At 40.5% G+C, this 21,683-nt stretch overlaps 1 protein-coding gene across 1 annotated transcript in view; it reads left to right on the forward strand.

The window, feature by feature from the left end:
- Positions 1-6,821: 6,821 nt before the first annotated feature.
- The window catches only part of whrna (whirlin a), a gene marked incomplete in the record, with an annotated part of 201,423 nt that continues 186,561 nt past the window's right edge, over positions 6,822-21,683 (forward strand). Inside the window, 1 exon segment of the mRNA XM_024299665.2 lies at positions 6,822-8,332. Within this exon segment, the coding sequence (XP_024155433.1) occupies positions 7,601-8,332 (732 nt within the window).

Genomic DNA, 21,683 nt, shown 5'->3' on the forward strand with positions numbered 1-21,683 from the left:
TCCATGTAATTTTAAGAGGAAAATCAAAGACCTGGAGCTAAATGTAATGCTGTTTCTGTTGCAATTTTTGTTTTTGGTTTTCTTTTGCAGAAACATGAATGTGAGATGAAGATGACATTTTGAAAGAAGTTTGGCTCTCAGAGGAGAGGCGTGTGACCATGAAAACCTAGAATCATTTAAAAAAAGAGATTTTCAGAACATTTTCTGACACTGATCTTTACTCTCCCCAAAGCTCTGCTTCACTTCGGTCCAGATCCTGACAAAAATGTCTCTTGTTGCTCTTTCTGGAGTTTCCATCTGCTCAGCCGATGCTGAAGTTGGTGGAGTTTTGTCCTCCGCAGACAAAGTGGTTTGGAAGTGCAGTTACTGGACATGATTCCTGACCGCAGACTGCAGAGGATGTTTGCTCATGTGTTCGTCACATGGAAACATCTATGAAGATGTTGAAGCTCACATCCACTCATCTGTTCCATCTCTTTCCGTGCTCTGCTGGCTGGACAGAACGCGTCTTTGTCTCCTTTCCCGATGCAGAGAGCAGACACAAACTCTGGGGTCAGAATAATGAGCTCTGCAGGCGTTTGTGGCAGAGAGATGTCATCAGTCATCTTTAAACACAGACTCGGCCTCTTTGAGCCAAACATGGTTTGGACTTCAACCGTCAACAGATTCAAAGTTCATGGTGAATCCACTGAGGCTTGTTGTCTCATCCAACAAGTGAAGATCTACGTCTTCTTTGTGAAGCTGATAATTACTGCTTGTTTCAGGCTGAAGAGACTGCAGCCTCTTCTATCTGATCTACATCTAGATTTTGAATTCATGTGTTCTTGTGTCGTTTGACTTTCCTTTCTAGGGTTGTTGCTTTTTCCAACTTTTGAGTTTATTGTAGGGCCGTGAAAGTTAACGTGTTGACACATGCGATTACTCGAAACAGAATTAATCCGTGAATATTGATTAATGCCCTTAGGTGTCCTGACTTTTAGCTGTGAGATCAAATAAACGTAATTTTTTTTTTTTATATTCTGTGATTAAGATTTTATTAAATTAAAGTGATAATATGGCATTCATTTGTAGTTTTTGGAAAAAAGCGATCTTTTATTTTAATAAATGAGGCACAAGATGAACGCTGACGCTGCAGCGCAGACTGAAAGATCTGCTGGTGGGCGGAGCCAAACTGAGATGTCTGCTATTAGAAATCCAACAACAAGAACACCAACCATTTTTCTATTTTCGGATGGGGACCGACATTACTCTTTCTACAACAAGCATCGGCGTTGTCTAAAAATCACAGAATCTCTGCGGTTCTTTGGGAAAGTCCCAACCGCCACTGTTACAAGAGGCGAGTCGATCAGAGTGGACGGACACGCCTCCACCTGAGAGCTGATTCCAGCCAAGCAAAACTGAAATCCAGATCCAAAACCAAAAGTGTTTTTTTTATTATTTTTCACAAACACACCCAGCCAGCATGGCCAGGTGGGCCAGTGTGGGTAAAACGTGGGTAGAGAATGTGGGGCCCGATTTGGTTTGTCCACAGTTTCTGTGGTGACTCCCCCTGTGTTTGTCCACATTGACTTAGGTGGGCACTCAGGGGGTTAGCTCGCTATGCTAACCGGACTCCTGATGGACAGAGTTGCATGCTAGCAAACTCCTCTGTAGCAAGCTAACAAGCTACACTGTAACGATCTAGTGAGCTCCGCTGTGGCGATCTACCAACCACCGCTGTAGCGATCTAGCGAGCTCCGCTTTAGCGAACTCTGTTGTTGCGATCTAGCGAGCTCTGCTGTAGCAAGCCACCTGAGCTTTGCTGTAGCAATCTAGCGACCCCAGTTGTATTGATCTAGCAAGCTTCACTGTAGCAACTCCGCTGTAGCGATTTAACTAGCTCCGCTGTATCGATCTGGCAAGCTTCGCTGTAGCAATCTACCAAGCTTCGTTGTGATCTAGCGAGCTCCGTCGTAGCAATCTCGCTAGCTCTGCTGTAGCGATCTCGTTAGCTCTGCTGTAGCGATCTCGTTAGCTCCGCTGTAGCGATCTATCAACCACCGCTGTAGCGATCTCGTTAGCTCCGCTGTAGCGATCTAGTGAGAATGTGCCCACACTTTCCCAAAAACTCATCTGGAAGCTGTCTTAGGTTCAAATGTCACTTTTGCATCTCAGCTTTTTTTAGGAAAATATCATTTCAGTCAAACACGTTTAGTTTGAGGTTTTTTATTTGTTTTACTGGCAAACATGGCAAAGTTTTACACCTAAAAAGAGCAGCTTCGTGTTTTATCAAGCGTTTGACATTCCTGACAGTCAAAAGCAGCATGAACTGGATGCGGTGTCGATGAATGTGGTGCTGTGTGGCTGCAGAGATGAGGGTTTTCTGCTGCTGGTTAATAAGACCACACAGCTTCTGTGTCAGGACAGGATTTTACAGCTCTCTCCTCCTCAGGATGGAGCATGTGTGTCTGTGTTCCTGCCTCAGTGCTCAGCAAACATCAGTTTTTGAAAAGAAAAATCTCATTTTAATTAAAACGTTTTGCAGATAAATAAAAGTTTTGGAATCTTCAGGAAAAAGCTCGTCCTCGATTGTTGAACTTTTCTTCTTTTTCTCACAATTAGAAACTTCAGTTTTTAGCTGAAGAACTGAAGAACTGTTTTTGAAGTATTTTCTGCCTTTAAATGAAGGAAACTGTTTATTTCAATCAATCAGGCAACAATTCACAAAATAACATTATCAATCACAAGTTGATCACTTAAAAGGGAGTAGGAGGAAGTGAACTTATTTAATCCCATCCTCATTTGATTTGATTATATGGCATTTTCATTTTTTTTTATATCCTGATTTATTTCACTTTTAAAAAATTGTGAGTGAGTTCTACCATCCTGAGCTGTGAATCATGATTCCAGCCTTTGTGACACGTTTTCCACTTCCCCTCGATAAACTGCACAAACACCCTCTTGATAGTGAGGTGGGAGATCTGCTGCATCCTCGGCTCTGCTGCCAAAGCGGCTGGGAGCATCCTTTGCAGATGACATTGGCACTGCTTCCTGCTCAGTATTGATCCCTCCGCTAGGTGCTTTTAATTCCACTTTGCTCTTTTTGGCTGCAGCTGAAGAATAAAAGAAGCACGTTCAACTTTAGCTGTTAGTGTTCATGCTGGAGCAGAAACTGCAGATAAAAGAGAAAATGAGAATGGAGAGAATAAAGAGGATTATAATACAAAACAGAGCTTTTATTGTCGCTGTCTGTCTGAATAAAAAAAGAAAAAAAATCAATGAAGTTGCAGCTTCACAATACACTTAGAAACACAAAATGTGAAAGAGAAGTACAAAACGAAAGAACAGAAGTAACAAACATGCTTCTCTTGAGATTTGTGTGTCATTTGTCAAGCAAAGATGGAAGCTCCTCAACAAAATGAGGTCCTTTATCTCTTCACCATGTCATCAAGTTAACCCTTTAACATTGGGGTTCCAGTGCTCATGTTCTTTGATTTACTGGAACTTTTCAACCGTTAACATGATTCTGAAGGAGAAAAGTGGCTCGACGAGCCCCTTACTTTCAATATTTTACTCTCCATAAAAACATGTTGTGTCAAAATCGTACAAGTTAGAAATAAGCGCATAAGGGCCATTAAAAAAATAAAATGACCTGGAGGGCCGGTTCCAGCCCCCGGGCCTTGACTTTAGCAAATGTGGACCAGATGTTAAAATCTCTAATATTGGTCGTTCTTGCCGTCCAGCTGATGTCACTCCTCCTGAGCCAAAGCCAGCGGCTCGCCCTCACAGCGGTGTTGGTCACGGTCTATTTGCCCGTTCTCTGACTCGACCTTTCTGAGGAGCTGAAGCCTCGTTTCTACTGACCAGAGACCCCTCGAAATCGAACCAGTCAGTCCGGATTAGCGGGTCCATTTTGTAATGGAAACGCCGAAAAGTCCAGTCCTGTCTGGACTGCTCAGTGGAAACGAGGCGATCGTTTGTCCTCATGTTTTCTCACACAGGACAAACTGTCATGACAGCTCCTGTTAATTCAGTTGACAGTAGGGCTGCCACAATTAGTCAACTAATCGACTATTACAATAGTCGACAACTAATTTAATAGTTGATTAGTCCTTACTTTATATTATATGGAGTTGGAGTGTAGAAAAGCTGAAAGTTATAATGGCATTAAGTTAGGTTTTTGGAATATTTTGGAATTTATTACGTTTTTTTTAGACTATTTTGGAGTTTAGATAATAGTTCAGCTACATGTTAACTGTTTTGGCTAATGTAGGCTTTTTTTATTGGTCCAGTTTGGAGTATAGCTATTTCAGCTACATGTTAGCTGTTTAGCTAATTTGGGCTTTTTGTTTTTTTTTTTTAGCTTTTTAGGCTATTTTGGAGTTAGGCTAATATTTACACACAAGCTGTTTTGGTTAATTTAGGCTTTTTTCAATTTTTTTAAGCTATTTTGAAGTTTAGCTATTTTTTCAAACTACATGCTAGCTTTATTGGCTAGTCTATGGGCTTTTTTTCCCTGCTTTTAAGGCTAATTTGGCTCTTTAAGTCATTAGCTTCAACGATTTAAGCTACTAACTTCAGCATTTTTAGCTCTCAATTTCAGCATCTTCAGCGGCCAAATTCCATTTACAGCATTCACATTAGCATTATCACAGGTAATCCTATATATTTACTTTGTAGTTAGTTTAAAGCCAATGATGGTTAAGTTGTGTGCTTTACATCTATTTTGCCCATGACCCGATTAGTCGACTAATCAGAAAAAATAATCGGTGATTAACCAACACTTAAAATAATCGTTTGTGGCAGCACTAGTTGACAGAACACACATCTAAGAGAGAAGTAAAGAAAGATGGCAACACCTAACAACATTATTAACCGTCTGTTCAGACATGAATGTTTGGAAATGTCTTTTATTTGCCTTGCCGTAACACAGACGCCCATCTCGGACAGCGTTTTAGACCAGCAGAGTTAGTCAAAGATTGTTTCAGATGTTCAGAACTTTTTTTCCCCAGCATCAGGAAGGTAGCTGTGACCCAACACCCAGTCAAAGCAGCAAGTGAGGCTTTTTAAAGATGAAATAAGTCAATAAAAAATGAGCAGAGAGCTCCTTCTCTCCCCAAGTGCTGCGCCTCATAAGACTCACTAACTTAGGCACAAAGTCACCTGCTTTGGACAGCCCTGTTTAAGGCTTTTCACGATCCAGGAAATCCTTGACAGCATCCTTCACTGAGAGTTCAAAACTGTAGAGGTTAATCCAAATGGCCTCACTTATCGCCGGAATGGCCCAAAGGTGTTTTTAAAGTACCTTTGCATTTGTCATGCTCCACCGTGACTCGGCCGGTGTGCATTTCTCAAATTAGAACGGTGGCTTCACGGAGAGCTGTTGTGAGGGTATTTCTTCCTCCCCAGTAGTCGTACTGAGAGCCTGCGATCAATGCCAAGGTGAGGGGAATGATATTTCTTCTGTACAAAAAAGAAACCACCAGCACCAGGAGGGGAAACATGGGAGTAAATATGCCGTCGACTTTATTTATATAACAACCTTTCAATCTCAAGTGCAACTCGAAGTGCTTTACACAATAAAGTGCACGCTGTCAGGGACTCGTTAACCACACACAGCACTGAATAAGAGACACGGTGAAGGGAGTCGTTGGGGTGACCCGGCACTAAACAAGCAGAATGTCACCACTTATGTTATAAATATAGATATTGTTGCAAGTCCATCATGAATCCTTTGAGGGTTCTTGACTAAAGTTAACCCTTTAAGCCCTGAAGCGTCACCGGTGACGCTTAAAGACAAAATCTTTAACATATTGTAACTTTTCAACCAATAACACGATCATTCCAGTAGTGATTGTGTTAACTTTTAAAAACTTACTGTAAATCAAGAACACAAACGCTGCAAATCCGATATTAAAGGACTAACATCTGCTTTGGCCCTATAGTTGCACCAAAATTCAAACTGTTTTTGCTCCTTTCTCTGCTATGTCCTAAAAAGTCTGGTCTGCTGCCTTTTTAAACCACAAAGCTTCTTCCTCTGAAGTAGAAACCTGACATGACAACAAAGACCGGGATTGTATCTCTATGGTTGAGCCCTTCAAGGAAGGAAATGCTTAAAGTCTGTATATATTTGGTTAGCAGGGGCGGCCTAGGCGGCCGCCTAGAGTGGCATGCACTGGAGAGGGCACCAAATATTTTTTTTAAAACAGTTTAACACACCACTCACTTCGTGTAAAAATGTTTAAAAAATTAAAACTATGAATAAAATAACTCAAAGGTTTGACATAATCGGTAATTCTGTTGGTGCTGCGCCTCTCCTTGCCTGACGTAGCCGCTATCGAAGCTAAGTGGGGGAGGAGATGGTGTTATCTGTTAGTAAATTAATCCAAATTTTTCACTTTTTTCAGTGTAGTTGGTGTTATTGTGAAAAATACTGTTCAGAGAAACACTTTCCTGAGGATTTTTTATCAAATAAATTAGTATCAAGTATCAAGTTTTCACACTTGGATTATGCCTAGTAATACAAATGTCATGGATTATATTTGTATGAATAGAAATTATTGATAATCTGTGAAATATTTGATTTATATTAAGATTTACTAAGATCCTTATAGAAACATTAGCCTTAAAACTATTCTTAAATTTCAAAGGGGAAGTTGAGAAAACACATCTTTGTTGGAGAAGATACTTTATTTATTTGGACACCTCGGGACTCTTCATCATCTATCTGAGGAGCTGAGAACTCCTAAAGCAAGATGCCTGTAAATATGGCAAAAAGAGAAGTCTTTTTTCCTGATTCCTACAGTTCATCCACCCGCTGAAACAGCCTTTCTTCGTGTAGCTGCGTCTCTTTTCACAGTCGTTTAATTGGTTTCATGACCAAACTGAGCGGAAAAACTCTGTCCAGCCTGATCTCATTGGTCCCCGCAGCATGCCGCTTGGTGGAGTCGCTGCTGTCGTCGTCCGGAGGCGGGTTTCTGGCTGCTGCGGGTTGCGTCATTTCCGGACAGAGGACGGAGAGACGCGTCGGAGCCGCAGCTTCTCAGTCGCTGTAGTAACGTCCGTGCGTGGATCGGAGGACCCGGCGCTGTTTGGAGTTCCGCGGGGGATTCTTGGTGTTTTTCTGCCCCGGTTTGCCCTGTGGAGGTGAAACCCGAAACGCAGCGGAGGACTGAAGTCCGGACGCGGAGCGCAGACGCGCGTTTCAACTTTTTCCTGCTGCGTCGCGGACTTGGTTCACCTTTCCTGGCTGCTCTGTTGTTTGACAGTGGATGCAGTTCCAGGTGAAGGGGGGTTGTTTTCTGTCCCGGAGGGGGCTGACACCAGAGAAGCGGCGGCGCGGCAGCCACCTGACCTCCTGGAAAATAAGACGCAGCTGATGACACTCCGGCTCAGAGCCTTACGTGGCGCACTAAGCTCTCTGTGGAAACGAGCCGATCACTTATATAACTTCAGGTAACTCCCAACTCCTCTGCGCCCTCAGTGGAATTCAGTCATTTGGACTTCTTTCCCCGTGAGTGTCGGCAACATGCGCGTAAAAGGCGCGCAGGTGGTCACGGCGCCCATGCGCGCTTCCTAACCCCCCAGCAGTGTGGCGCCGCGTCCGAGTCCCCCCGCCAGGATGAGCAGCACCGACCTGGAGCGCATGTCGCTCAGCTCCTCCGCGAACTCGGTGGCCTCCAGCGCGCGCACGCTGTCGGCCAACGTCCGGAAGCTTCACAACGCGCTCAACCTCCTGCTGAACGACTTCGAGAGGGAGCAGTTCATCCACTGCCTGAACGTCTACCACTCCAAGAGGAACGTGTACGACCTGGTGCAGACGCTCAACGTCATCCTCAACGCGCCCAGCAAGCGGCAACTTCTGCCCATGCTGCGGCTGGTCATCCCGCGCTCCGACCAGCTGCTCTTCGAGCAGTACACGTCGGAGGGCCTGTACCTCAAGTCGGATTTAGTTGCGAGCAATGGCACCCCAGAACCGCCCCCGGGGGACTTCCCCGCCACACCGGGGCATCTGTCCCCCGTCCAGCCGGCCGACGGTCAGGTGGCGCTGCGCGGCTCCCCGGACAGCTTCAGCACCAGCAGCGACGGGACAGCTCCGCTGGTGCCGCTCCTCGGGAGGAACTTCATCCACGAGCCGCCGGGCGAGCTGCGCCAGGTCACCATGAAGCGCCACAAGAGCCAGGAGGGGCTGGGCTTCAGCATCCGCGGCGGCTCGGAGCACGGCGTGGGCATCTACGTGTCCCTGGTGGAGCCGGGGAGCCTGGCGGAGAAGCAGGGGCTGCGCATCGGAGACCAGATCATGAAAGTCAACGACAAAGTCTTCGACAAAGTGACGCACGCGGAGGCGGTGAAGGTGAGCCCCCCTTAACCCGCAAAGCACGCGGTTGGGTTGCTGCGTGAACCTGTGAGAGCGGACTTGACCTTTGGTGACCTTTGTTAGGTGCGCTCGGTGTGTTAGTGATGCTCCTGGCATCCGAGCTGTCATTGATTTCCTGACTGAGGGGGCAGGAGCGCGTGCCTCGGATCTGTCCATGGTCCTGAAAGCTGTGTTGGTTTGCCTTCAGTTCTGCTGTTATCATCAGAGCAGTGATTGACAGGAGAACGGTGTGTTTGTGTTTGGTGGGAATGAGTCATTTTCCTATTTTTAGAAGATCTTAAAAAGGTTCTCCAATTCTCATTATTGTGGATTTTCTAATAATCTATGGAGCTAAATTGGTGCCAATATTATTTGAAACCCAAATAAAACATTCAGAAACACATATTGGTATCTGGCCAAAAAAAAAGCAAATGCCCAAAACTTGTAGCAATAGACTCTTTTCACATGACGTCATACACATCGCAGGAAAGACAGCTGAACGTTTTTTAAAGCAATTTTGTGTAAATCAAATTATTTCTCTCTGACAACTCGGTTAAAGTTAGAAAAAAGTTACAAGTACTTCACTGAATGCTGCTTGTTTAATTATGACAATAATTATGATTTATTCTTTTAATCTGTGCTAATGCTAATGCTAACACTAGCATTAGCTTTGGCTCTGAGACGTGAAGATTTTTTCTCACCAGTTATAAGTTTCCTAAATTTCCATGCTCACAAAATCCTTGTAAACAGATTAAATGTCAGACAATTCCAGCGTGTCTGACATTAAAGTCAAACTTGTTACTGTTGTAATGTTTTCTACTGCGGTCAGTGGGCTGCTGTTAGCTCAGCACTTCCTGTGACGATTTTAGTAAAGAAGTACTCAGAAATGCAAAATGTGACTAGAGCAACACAATTTGCATTGGCCTTTAAATGTATTAGTTGAAGAAGTATTCTATTGAATTAAGTCATTCTTACCTTTAGAGTTCCAGTTGATGACCCAAAGATCACGTCAGGTCACACTTTGGTTTGCTACATTAACTTTGACAAATCTAGAAGTTCTGCTCTTGGTACATCAGTGTCAATAAATCATGTTCCATCAACATATTTACATTTAGATCTCCCAACAAAAGTGAATCGCTACGTTTGCCCATTGAATTGACTGGAAACTATTTCCATAATTCTACTATGTTTAACCTGCAAGTGATTTTTTTGAGTGTTCCAGCTTCCCCTCATACTGTGTTTAATCTGACAACAGACAGGTCAGATGAATAAATTATCATAAAGTACTGAGCTCTTCAATCAATGGATTTTTTCCTTTCCCTTCCTGATGGCTCGGGCACATTCCAGGATGACAGTGCCAAGATTCATTAGACTCCGATCGTGAAGGAGTAGTTCGGGGACCGGGAGACGTCATTTCTTTCACACGTGGGTGTGTCCACAGAGGCTGCAAGCGTTGAGGACGTGACCTGACAGCAGTCAGACTCTGCTACCGTCACGCAAAAATCCAGGATTTTGCTGAAAGATAAATGCAGCTCTGCATGTCATCTGGAGTGATGCTGCGGTGAATGCATGCAGGAATCAAAGCTGGGCTGATCCAACAGAACAGGGTTTACAGAGCCACTCCTAGTGCTGGGCGATGAGACCATACATAATGTGTGGGCCACAGATTTATCTTCTGTTGTTTTTATTTGTTTACTTTTATCGATGAACATTTGTGTTAAAGTGTGTTTTCCTACTACATTTATGACAATTCAAATACTTAAAAAAATAAAGTCAGAAAAAAGTAAGTTATGACGCTTTTGCCAATTTCTTTCAGAGAATAACTGAAAATGTACTTTCGTGATAAATATCGTTATCGCGATATAAAATAGAGCTGCCACAAACGATTATTTTAATAGTCGACTAATCAGCGATTATTTGTTCCAATTAGTCATGTAATCAGGTTATGTTCGAAGTTGATGTAAAGCCCACATCTTAACAATCATTAGCTTTAAACTAGCAACAAATAAAGACAATTAAGACAGTAGTTTATGAAACTTTTAATGGATCATGCATCCTCTGTCCTTCATATGTTTCTGGTATTAAAACAATTAAAACAATTAACTGTGGTAATGCTAGTGTGAATGCTTTTTGCTAAAAGTAGTCGCTGAAGATGTTGAGGCTTTTTGCTGTAAATGGTGATGAATTGACTTGAATTTACTGAAAATGCAAAAGCTAATTGCAAAATGTTAAATTTGCTAAAAGACTAAAAATTTCATTGAAAGTGCTGAAGTTGACCTAAATTTCTTAAGATGTTGTAGTAAAATTGCTTAAAAATCCCTAATACATGCCAATTTTGCTAAAATATTTAGTGCGTTTTTTAAATATGAGATAAACTCAAACTTAGCTCAGCATACCTTTAGTAAATGTCAAATTAGCCCAAGAAAAGCTAGCTCGTTGCTTAGATACAAGCTAAACTCCAAAATAGGCTAAAATTCCTCAGTAAACTAAATTAGTCAAAAATGTTAGCCTGCTGCTAACATAGAAGCTAAACTCTGAATTAGGCTATGACAACCTCAGTAGATAACAAATTAGCCAAAAACGTTAGCATGTTGCTAAAATATTAGCTAAACTCTAAAAGATGAAAACATAGCCCATAAATATTTAAAAGCTTGATGATAATCTACTTAAAATTTTGAAATTTGAAGACTTTTTTGTTCATGTCCTGTGGGGCATATCTTGGTCAGTTTTTTAAAAATGGTCAAGTTCATGAATACCAAAAATACAAGTAGTAATGTCCTGAACGAGCTGAACATCTTGATACCAAGATTGATGAAATCACTGAGAGTTTGATTGAGTTTCTACATGCCGAAAGAGTACATAAAGGAGCAGGGGAATCACTGTGGTGTGAATGCTTATTAAACATTCACACAAATAAATGAGGTCGGCATCTGGAAGAAGGAACAATTTTTCACAAAAGATAAAGTTTTGGTCTCACTGACTCAAATATAAAAAAGTGCTTTTGTTTGTGCTGAATGCTCAGAACTTTCTTTAACTTTTCTGACTCCATATAATATAAAGAAACGACTAATCGACTATTAAATTAGTTGTCGACTATTTTAATAGTCGATTAGCCCTACTACAAAATAATTTATATCATGATATACAGTTTTTACCCACTTCAATGTTTTTGCTTTTTTATACTACGCTGTGGTATTTTTATCATGGCGATGGACATATTCAGATTTAAACTGCATTTCCGAGTAATTATTTATTCAAATGAATTGGGAGCAGATGAAAAAATGCACTTTGAAAAAGTTGAAGAAGCTACAATCAACCGCCCACGATCTCCCTAGTCCACTCCATTTTTGTTGCACTGCTAGTGTTAGTCGGGGTTGTGAGGGGCTGTAAGATAGCAGGAGAGCATGTAAACAGATGGATGATGGGAAGAGGGGCGGGCTTATTCGGCACCAATAATCCCGCCCACAAATCAGAGGTGAATTTCTAATGAACTCCTGGAGAAACTATGTCCTAGAAAGCTACTCAGGTTTCTTGATTTCGGTTAAAAACATCATAATCATAATTAAAAGAGCACTGGGAACGCTTTTACAATAGATCAAAAGATGATCTTTCAGCAGAAAAGTGATTTTTTTCGGTTTCCTTTTCTCCGAGTTTTCAGTAGACAGCAGTAAAACACTGAAGAGTTCTGTTTCTCTCACACTCACTCCTTGCTTCGCTCACTTCTATTATTTTCTACATCCCACAATATCAGCATATCTCATCTTCTCCACCTCCACCGTCAATATGATTTGCTGTTATTGATTGTTTTCATGCTGCCGCTTGGCCTCTTATTGTTCTAAGCCCGACAGGGCAGGCATGCAGCCAGAACGAGAGGAGATCCATACCGGATCAAATCCCCCTGGAGGTCATTAATGCTTTAGTTCACTTATTCTTTATGCATTTTCAGTTCAACTTAAATGTTATTCTTGGCTTTTAGATGCTGAATCATTTTAACCTTTTAAACTGTGGTCGTCCATTAGAGCAGCCGAGAGCTTTGGGAACTGTAGCAGAAGAGCGAGACGTGGTAAACAGCGTTTGTTCTCAGAAGATTGTAGTCTAGGTTACTGAGCTGACTTTCTGAAACTCTGAGTTTGAACACTAACTTTAGTGGGAGGTCAACAAGCTCAGCATTTCTCAGTGTTTTTCTTTTGAGATAAAAACACAGGAGCCTGGAAACCTGTCAAGAAAAACAAAACAGTTACCTAAAAAAACAAAACCAAGACGTTCTCATCATTGTTGCTTGTTTCACCATAAAGTTCATAAATGGTTCATCTTAGATCTATGTATGTGTGAAGGGCATCATCAACTTTGAAGCAAAAGGTGGTTTGGTTTAAAAGTTGTTTTATTTAATGAACAGAGATTCTTTATCCACAACAATAATAGTTAAAGTCCAACAAAAAGAAAAATAAAATAAATTTTGTCCACAATCTATGCTTAAAATAAACGAGTAAAAAAATTGATCTGATCGGATAACTATGCAAAACTGTAAAATGAAGAATAAAGTAACTAAGAAGGGGAGGGATTATACAAATTCGCCAATTCCCGCTCTCTTTCAAGCAATCAAACTCTACTAGACTTTAGCTAGTAATCACCATATGTAATGAATCAAATGTGTTTGTTTTTTTATTCTCTCTTATTTATTACAGAACTAATAATTGTTGTGCTGCTGTCCGTGCACATGTGTCTATACACGAGTGTGGAAATGCAGCATTAGCTCTGGCGTTATATGCTTATGCTGCATCATTTCAGCTAGTTGTCTGATTTACTTACAGCTCTGGCCTCTGCATCAGGTTTGATTGTAGGAATGGCGCCAGCTCTGAGGTTTAATCCACTTTGATACAGGCCAAGGTTAACAAAACGGTCATCTATGAAGTGGCGATCACAGACACAAGTTTCTGGCTGGTCTGTCGCGCTCCCGAAGATAAACTCCAACCATTTCTGACGAGCAGGCTCTTCTTTTGAACACAATTCTTTATCTCTCGCAGCCTAAAAAACCTTTTCTCCACTCAAAAGACATATTCTTACAAGCCGTCGTTTTCTCTGCGGATTAGATAGAAAAGGAACTACTTTTTCTCAAAGTTGATGCTATAATAAGATTTACTGATGATTATCTTATGCTCCACGGAGAAAGTGTGTGTGTGTTTAGGTCAGCCTGGGGGCGGAGCTGGCACAGAACGCTCTTCCTAAAAGGGGCTGTCCCACTCTGTGACATCAGCACGTGAGAACCCGCTCCTTCTTGTGGGTGTAAGAGGGGCTGGCACTAAGAGAGCAGGTTTTGGGAGGATTACTCAGAAACGTGTGAACAGATCGAAGTACCGCTTTGGGGTTCTTTAAAGAGAGGAATGAACGGGATAATACACTTAGAAGCTCAAAAAGTTGTTTTGTCATGGTATGGGTTCTTTAAACTAAACAAAATAATGTCCATAATGAAAGACTTGGTATGTCAGCAGTGGTTCGGTCCATCCTTATGGATGGTCATTTAATGTGAAACTCCAAACAAAACAAAGTAAATCAACTGTTCTCCACAAAATAACAATATATGCACCTATTATAGATTAGGATGGAACGACTCTTCTAGAATCGATAAAAAAAAACGATTCAAACTCGTCAAACATGTTTATCAATGCAGAAAATAAAAAAAACAATTTCACTACTTTCCATGCAGGAATGTGTGTGTGTAGGTAAGAGACAAACCAAAGCTGTGGAATCGAGCTGTAATAAGTATTCACTCGGATTCTTGCAATCTGCTCCCAAAAATTCAAATCCGAAAATTTGCACGTCCTGATCGCTGATTCATGATCTTTATAAATGTAGTAAAGTGTCATGAAATATTTACTGCTCTGGAATACAGAATAATTTTGGGTTTTAAAGCTGAATGTTCTGTCACCAGAAGTAAACAAATCTTCAAAATAAAGTGTTGGTGACGCTTCCTGTTTTCAAAGTAAAACTAGCGAGTGCCTCTCTATCCGTTCAGAAAATGAGTTCTGCTCACTGACTTAAATTCTTAGAAAAAAATAGCTTTAACATGAGAGCTTTAGCTCCAGTGTTTATATTGTTTTGATCATGATAACTCTTCTACAGTTGATGTAATTCTAGCAGAATTTGTGCAAAAATGAGTTTTTCTACTCAGAAACATGAAACTATTGTGCACTTTAAATTTTTTGTTCACAAAAGTATTTTTTTTTTTTTTTTACAAATTCAGTTTAAATACCTTTGATTTCTTGGAACAAATGTGAAGGCTGCTGTTCATCAGCACTCAGACATGGGTCATGCTGTTCTCATTTGATGTGTTTTGCTGGACTAAATGTTTGTTTTTCAATTGTGACTATTCAGTTATCTGTTATTTAAAATAGTCAGAAAAGTAAGATATGACATTTTTTCAGAGATTTGCTGAAAATAGACTTTATTGTCAGATATTGTGATATAAAATATTTTATGATATACATTTTTTCCATACCCCCCAGCACTAGCCGGGGGGGATTGTGCTGAGCTGGGACGGGCGTGGATTGGTCCGTCACATGGAGTACAACATGAACCGACAATGAAAGGATTTATGATCATTTCAATACTATGTATAACTGTTTATTTGTATTGAATCCTTTCTGTTAGTAGGAAAACAGAGTTTGATATAAGGGGCAAAAAGAAAACATATTTGACCTTAAAATACCTTTAATTCATTGTGTTGACAAAAAAAAAATCAGGAAAAAAATCAAAATCGTGACTTTAAAACTGTGAATTGAATCGAATCGTGGCTTGACTGAATTGTTACATCCCTAATTATAGATGCACATATTTTTAATTATTGCATGTTTAAATATTAAAAAGAAATACTAAAATAATACTAACACCTAACTGATGGTGACTGGTTCATCCACCATGGTATGGAAGCTTCCAGAGTTTGACCGGTGAGGTGTCACTGCTGAATCCGGTTGTGTCCAGATTCATCTGAGTGTTAACCTGCAGAGCTCTAGAAGCAGCACTCTCACTCCAGTGCTAAATTATTGTAAACTCAGAGCAGGTTTTCTAAGAAATCCTCCAGCTGGACCTGGAAACCGTCTTCGTCTCGTCGCTCTTCTCCTAAAATCACATAAACTTCTGTTCTGGTTGTGTCTGCTTTGAACCGTATAACAGAGGAGAGTCAGGTCCTTTCCTCTCATTTTTTCCTCTTGTTTCTGTTCGTTCTTGGAAGCATAAGTTGTTGTTGCAGCTCTGAGAGAGCGGCAGCCAGCTGCTGTAATGGAACATCTGGTTCCTCAAATGAAAACAGGAAGACCGTCTCTACAAAGTCATCAGAGCAAAACATCTTCAGAGTATTGAGTTGAAAATGAATCGCAGGCAGACAGAACCAGCAGCCTTTGTTTTGACATAAATCAAAGTTATGTTGGGAACACAAAACAAAGGTCTCCACTACTACAAGTCATTGGGGGCGTATTTGACAGAGAAACTAAGCTACTCTGTTAGTCAGGAACTGGTGATGTGGGACCCAAGATGCAGGGGGCTGCACAAAACCCATAAAGACGCCAACCTGACCATGAAGAACTGGAAACTGAAATACACCGAAGACAGCTAGATGATCATCAACGTAAACCTGCTGTGACAGAATGGGGACTAAACTTGAAAACAGAAGATCAAACTACGCTCACATCATTCTTGAACAAGCATTTAGCCTACGTTCACACTGGAAAAGCAGGAAAGGGCTTCTTCTTATTATTTTTCTACTGTTTACTAGCACATGTCCACCACCTACATTTGGAAGACACTTGGTGAGAAATGTTGAAGCAAATCTCATGATTTGGGCATGAAACAGAAACGATTCGCTTCATTGCTAGCAACCTTTGGCGGATACAGATTACCATCACGTCAGAAGAGCGGTTTTGGTTTATCTTTATGTGAAAAACAAACTGACGTCATCAGGCTCATCATTGTGTCTGAGTTCACCAATTAAGCCAAATCCATACATCTTTACCAAATTTGAGTCCCTGAAGTTTGACCTGTTTAAACCAAACACTAAATCACTTTTTTTTTGCGGTTAACCTCCATAATGGGGGTTTAAAAGTGCTGTCTGTTGGTCATTGCCACATTTTTGACAATTTATAATACATTTGTTTAATTGCTGATAATATAGTCAAAACGTGTCTGTGTGCTGCCCTCTACAGGTTGAGACGAGGTATTGCAGTTGAATTTTGTGATTGGTCAACTGGTGTGAGTCCCAGAAGTTTGACGTCTTTGATTCTGTAACAGTCAGTTGTTAGCTTTAGCATGGCTCGTAGGTGTTTTCCCTTTGGTCACCAAAAATCTACTGGCTAGCACAACTTTCCAGTGGGCTTGGATGATAGGGAACAGAGGTTTAGTACAATTGGTTTAAATCCAGTGAACTCTGTCCTGGTGATGGATTTGCAATGAACATTTCACTCGAGATTGTTTGTTAAATATGTTAGCCTTTATTAGCTATGATGCTAGTGGCATTCTACCTCTCAGACATGGGGTCCCCTTTGGTCCTGCAAACCCTCGTGTTGTGTCAAGATGTGTATCCCCTGACAGAATTTGTATCCCGTGTTCTGGAATCGTTGATTTGTTTTGTAACACTCATGCAACTCCGCTGTCAGGTATGATTTACAGATAAAACAAACTCCGAAAGCTCTATAGTGAAACCATAGACATATATTGTTACGACTATTTACATATCACACTATATCTCAATATACAGTCAATGGGTTAAACCAACATCACTTTCCATTATTGAAAAGTGTAGCCTCACTTAGCCCCGCCCCCAAATCTGGGCTGAGAGTGGAGTCGGCCTCCAACTGTGCTGTTATATTACCCCTAAGCTGGCAGTGTGCGCTCAATGGAAGCGTACTTTGTACATAGAGCCTGAAAACGGTTAAAAAATATTCGTAGCTATGTGTAAACGCAAGAGTTTGAATGTGGAACGGATGTGAACAAGAACCAAGAAAATAAAACTGATAAAACCAAATCCAAGATCACAATCCTCACACTTTTACATTTACATTTTCTGACTTTTCTTGAAAAAGCAAACTGCAGTAAATGAAAACATTTTCTGAGTTTCTAGTCTGGAACTTTCTAGTCTATTTTTTTCCACTGAGACCGTGCTGGGTTAAATTTGACCCATTGTTATTTGAAATGGATTTTAGATCCATCAGTGTTTGTCAGATCAAAGAAAACAGTGAAATTCTTGTTTTTGTTGATTCTGGAGGACGGTGACAGAGTTTAAAGGAGGGGCTGACCCTATCACAGCAGCTGTCGGTTCACGTCAGTCCAGGTTCTCGCACGGACCGACACCTGCTGTCTTTGATGGGGAGGCCAGGTGGGGGTGGGGGAGGACCCTGAAATAAATTCACAAAGAACAAAAGGGATCCAGTGGCCAAGAAACAAGATCCTCTCAAAATAGACACTGTGATCGGGTGTTGTGTAACAGGAGGTTGATTCTGAGCGGAAGTTTTTGTCTGAATTCATTTCATTTCATTTATTTCATTTTATTGATTTATGAATGTGAATAGTTGTAATTCAGATTTACTTTGAGTTTATGACCCTCTGGTTTGGTCTGCTGATGGTCAAAACTCAAAACTCATCTTTTTTTTTTGCTAATTTTTAAGTAAATTTCGTGGTGTTTAATCTGATTTTACAGACTGTTTTTCTGTGTTTGTTTTTGTGAAAAGTATATGTGTGTTGGTGAGCTTTTATTACGACTACGGTTTTTACTTTTAATTTTAATGTTTATTTAATGATTTATTTTTGGTAAAACACAGATGGTTTGTAGCATGAAAAACACTCTATAGTTGAAGTTAATTCAAATGCTAGAGAAAGTTCTCCAATTATCATGTTTTTTCTTAAAAAAGGACATGATTCTGGATGATGATGAGACGTGATTTCCTATCTTGAGACGTCTATTTTGTTCAAAGAAAAGTTACTTTCTTCTGGTCTTTGAACAATAGAATTCTAAGTAAAACATAAAAAGTGTAATATCAAGTAATTGGGGATAAAAAAGTAATTGAAAACAAGTTAATAAAAGTAAGTAGATAAAAAGAATTAATTATACAATGTATGAAAGATGCATAAAATTGAAATTTGTATGAACAAATTTGATTGAAATATATGAATAGCTTTTATATATGAAGTTTTTATGACAATAAAATCATACAATGACTTTGTTTTTTTAGATTCATTTATTTAAAAGGGACAAGACAAACAAACGTTACAATTTCAAATGGAACCAACACCATGACTACAGGCCATCTAGCTAACAGCTAACTTGCAGACCAGGTCCCTGAGAATAAATAAAAAAGCAACAAACAACAGAAACACAAGAAACAAAGGACACATAATCCAGAGTAATGACAGTGAAACACTGGCAAACAATGGATCTAATGTTCACTGGCTTTATTGGACTTAAGCTATTCTTTACTTTACATATAAATTGTTTTAGATCTGGAAGGGCTTTTAATTTGGAAATTTGGAAACATCTTTTAATGATTTATCCCAAATTAATTTAGGTAAGACATACATCTGATATATTTGAAGTTCCTCATTTGTTCTGAACAGACTTTTAGGAGATCATAGTGTGAAGCAACATGTAAGCACTTTAAAATAAGGGTCCTCTGAATTAGGTCTTAGATTCTGACTGCTGCATGATAACATGGCAAGTGGGTTACACATCAGTAAATTCTCTGAGCTGCTCTGCATGTTAACATCCAGCCAAACGGGCCTGTCACAAGTGTGGAATCAGCTCCAAGCTGTGATTCAGTTTACAGCCTAACAAGATTTCATCTTACCGCCTGCTGCCATCTGATCGACACGCCGACCATGAGCAGTCTGCAGAGCGGCCGCAGGCCCTCTCACTTCCCTCTCTTCTGACATGTGGCCAAGCTTTTTGCCCACTGTGGGAAAAGGCTCAGTGAATTTAGACGGGCTTCTGTAATGAAGCCATTTATTCCAAGATCATTGGCCCAGTAATGAGCTCAGCACATGAAAGATAAAAGTTATCCCCTCCATCTTGGATCTTCTTTAACAGTGTCTCCATGAATTGTTTTTGCTTTCTGTCCCCCCTCCCAGTCTCCTCAGGCTTGACGCAAATCAAATTAGGAAGTAAGTCAGAGACAGGCAGCCGGCAGATGATGCTGAGAGGAAGCTGCCCGGCTTCTTTCTGGCCAGAATAGGATGGTTTATGTCCAAATGCCTATCCTGTCACATCTCTTCAGTGTGGCCCACAGAAAAGGGGAAGGAGATAATGGAAAGCCGAGCTAAACGCTGATGTGGCAGCTACCCCTGTTACCGGCTCCAGGAAATGGAACCAGGGCTGGCTCTGATCGTCACCAGCAGATTCAGCTGTAAACCCTTGACACTTCATCTAGAAGAAACAACAATCTCATCAGAAAATACAACTTCTGTAGAGGGGGGGCAGAAGAGTCATTTTCTCAAGCTGAGATGCATGAGCTCATGAAAACCAATGTGCGTTGTTGAATTTAGAGTGCAAATGTCCAACTGCAGAAATAAATCTGAGGACTTTGTTTCTTTTTATGCAAACTATGAATTTTAAAGCTTGCTCAGAAAATAAACACACCTGAAAGATTTTGCAAATGTCTGTCTGGGTGCAGGTAGATATGCAGCCATGCTCGCAGTCTAATTTTCTCTCACCTCATTTAAATCCCTGTCGCTGCTACTTATGTAATCAGGGATTTAAAACCTTAGAAAAAATGGAATTCAAACTAGAAAACATGTCGAAAAATGGGTTTGAGGTGAAGCTATTCTTAAACCCTTTAACACCAAGGCTTGAACCCCAAATCTTTAACTTACTGTACTTTTCAACTGTTCAATTTCATATCTGAGCCAACAGAAATTACCTGTGGAGTGCCCCAAGGCTCCATCCTGGGACCACTTCTATTTAACATCTACATGCTCCCACTGGCCCAGGTTATAAAGAACAACAACATTAGTTACCATAGCTATGCAGATGACACACAGATATATATTAGACTGACACCAGGAGACCGAGGCCCTGTACAGGCTCTTGGTAAATGTATTGAGGACATTAATGACTGGATGTGTCACAACTTACTTCAATTAAACAAAAACAAAACTGAGGTTATTGTCTTTGGGGCTAAAGAAAAAAGGTTAGACGTCACTACAGAGCTTCAATCTATTCAACTAAAAACTACCAACCAGGCCAGAAACTTGGGTGTAGTGATAGACACAGACCTAAATTTTGATAAACACATTAAGGCAGTCACTAAATCAGCCTATTATCATCTCAAAAATATCTCAAGGATTAAAGATCTGATGTCTAAGCAGGACCTGGAGAAACTAGTGCATGCTTTCATCTTTAGTCGACTTGATTACTGTAACAGTGTTTTTACAGGACTACCAAAAAAATCCATCAGGAAACTGCAGCTTATTCAGAACTCTGCTGCTCGGGTTCTCACAAGGACCAAGAAAGTAGACCACATCAGTCCAGTTCTGAGGTCTTTACACTGGTTACCTGTCTGTCAGAGGATAGACTTTAAAGTTCTGTTACTGGTTTATAAAGCTTTGAATGGTTTAGCACCAAAATACATGACTGACCTCCTGACCCAGTATGTACCAGCCAGACCTCTCCGGTCATCAGGATCCGGTCTTTTATCAGTTCCTAGAGTCAGAACTAAACATGGAGAAGCTGCATTCACCTTCTATGCTCCACAGATCTGGAACAGACTTCCAGAAAACCTTAGATCTGCTGAAACACTCAGTGTATTTATATCCAGGTTAAAGACTCACCTTTTCTCAGTTGCATTTGATTAATATGTATTCAAAAGTTTACATCTGAACTGTTTATTGCTCTTGTTGAATAATGCTTTGCAGCATTTATACTATAGTAATTCTCCTGTTCCTTTCCGTACGTTTTTTTGGCATGTAAAAACTCAATCATACTTTCAACGATTTCAGTAATCTTGGTATCAAAAAGTCTAGCTCATTCAGAACGTTACTGATTGTACTTTTGGTATTCATAAACTTTATAGTTTTTAAAATATTGAACAAAATATACCACTTTGGAAATGAGCGAGAAATTGCCCAAATCTTTCAAGAACTTCGTCCATTTTGAAACCTGTGAACTTCTGCATACTTTCAGTAAGAGGCACCATTCAAACTCCTAAATACTACAAGGGTTTTTAGGCTAATTTGGAGAGTAGGCTTTTTATTTTAGCAACATGCTAGCTTTTTTGGGCTAATTTAGACATTTGTCCAGTTTTTATAGGATAATATGGAGTTTAACTAACGTTTTAGCATTATGCTAGCTGTTTTTGGCAAAATTAGAAAT

This window comes from Oryzias melastigma, linkage group LG12 (genome assembly GCF_002922805.2).
Source record: "Oryzias melastigma strain HK-1 linkage group LG12, ASM292280v2, whole genome shotgun sequence".
Classification (NCBI taxonomy): domain Eukaryota; kingdom Metazoa; phylum Chordata; class Actinopteri; order Beloniformes; family Adrianichthyidae; genus Oryzias; species Oryzias melastigma.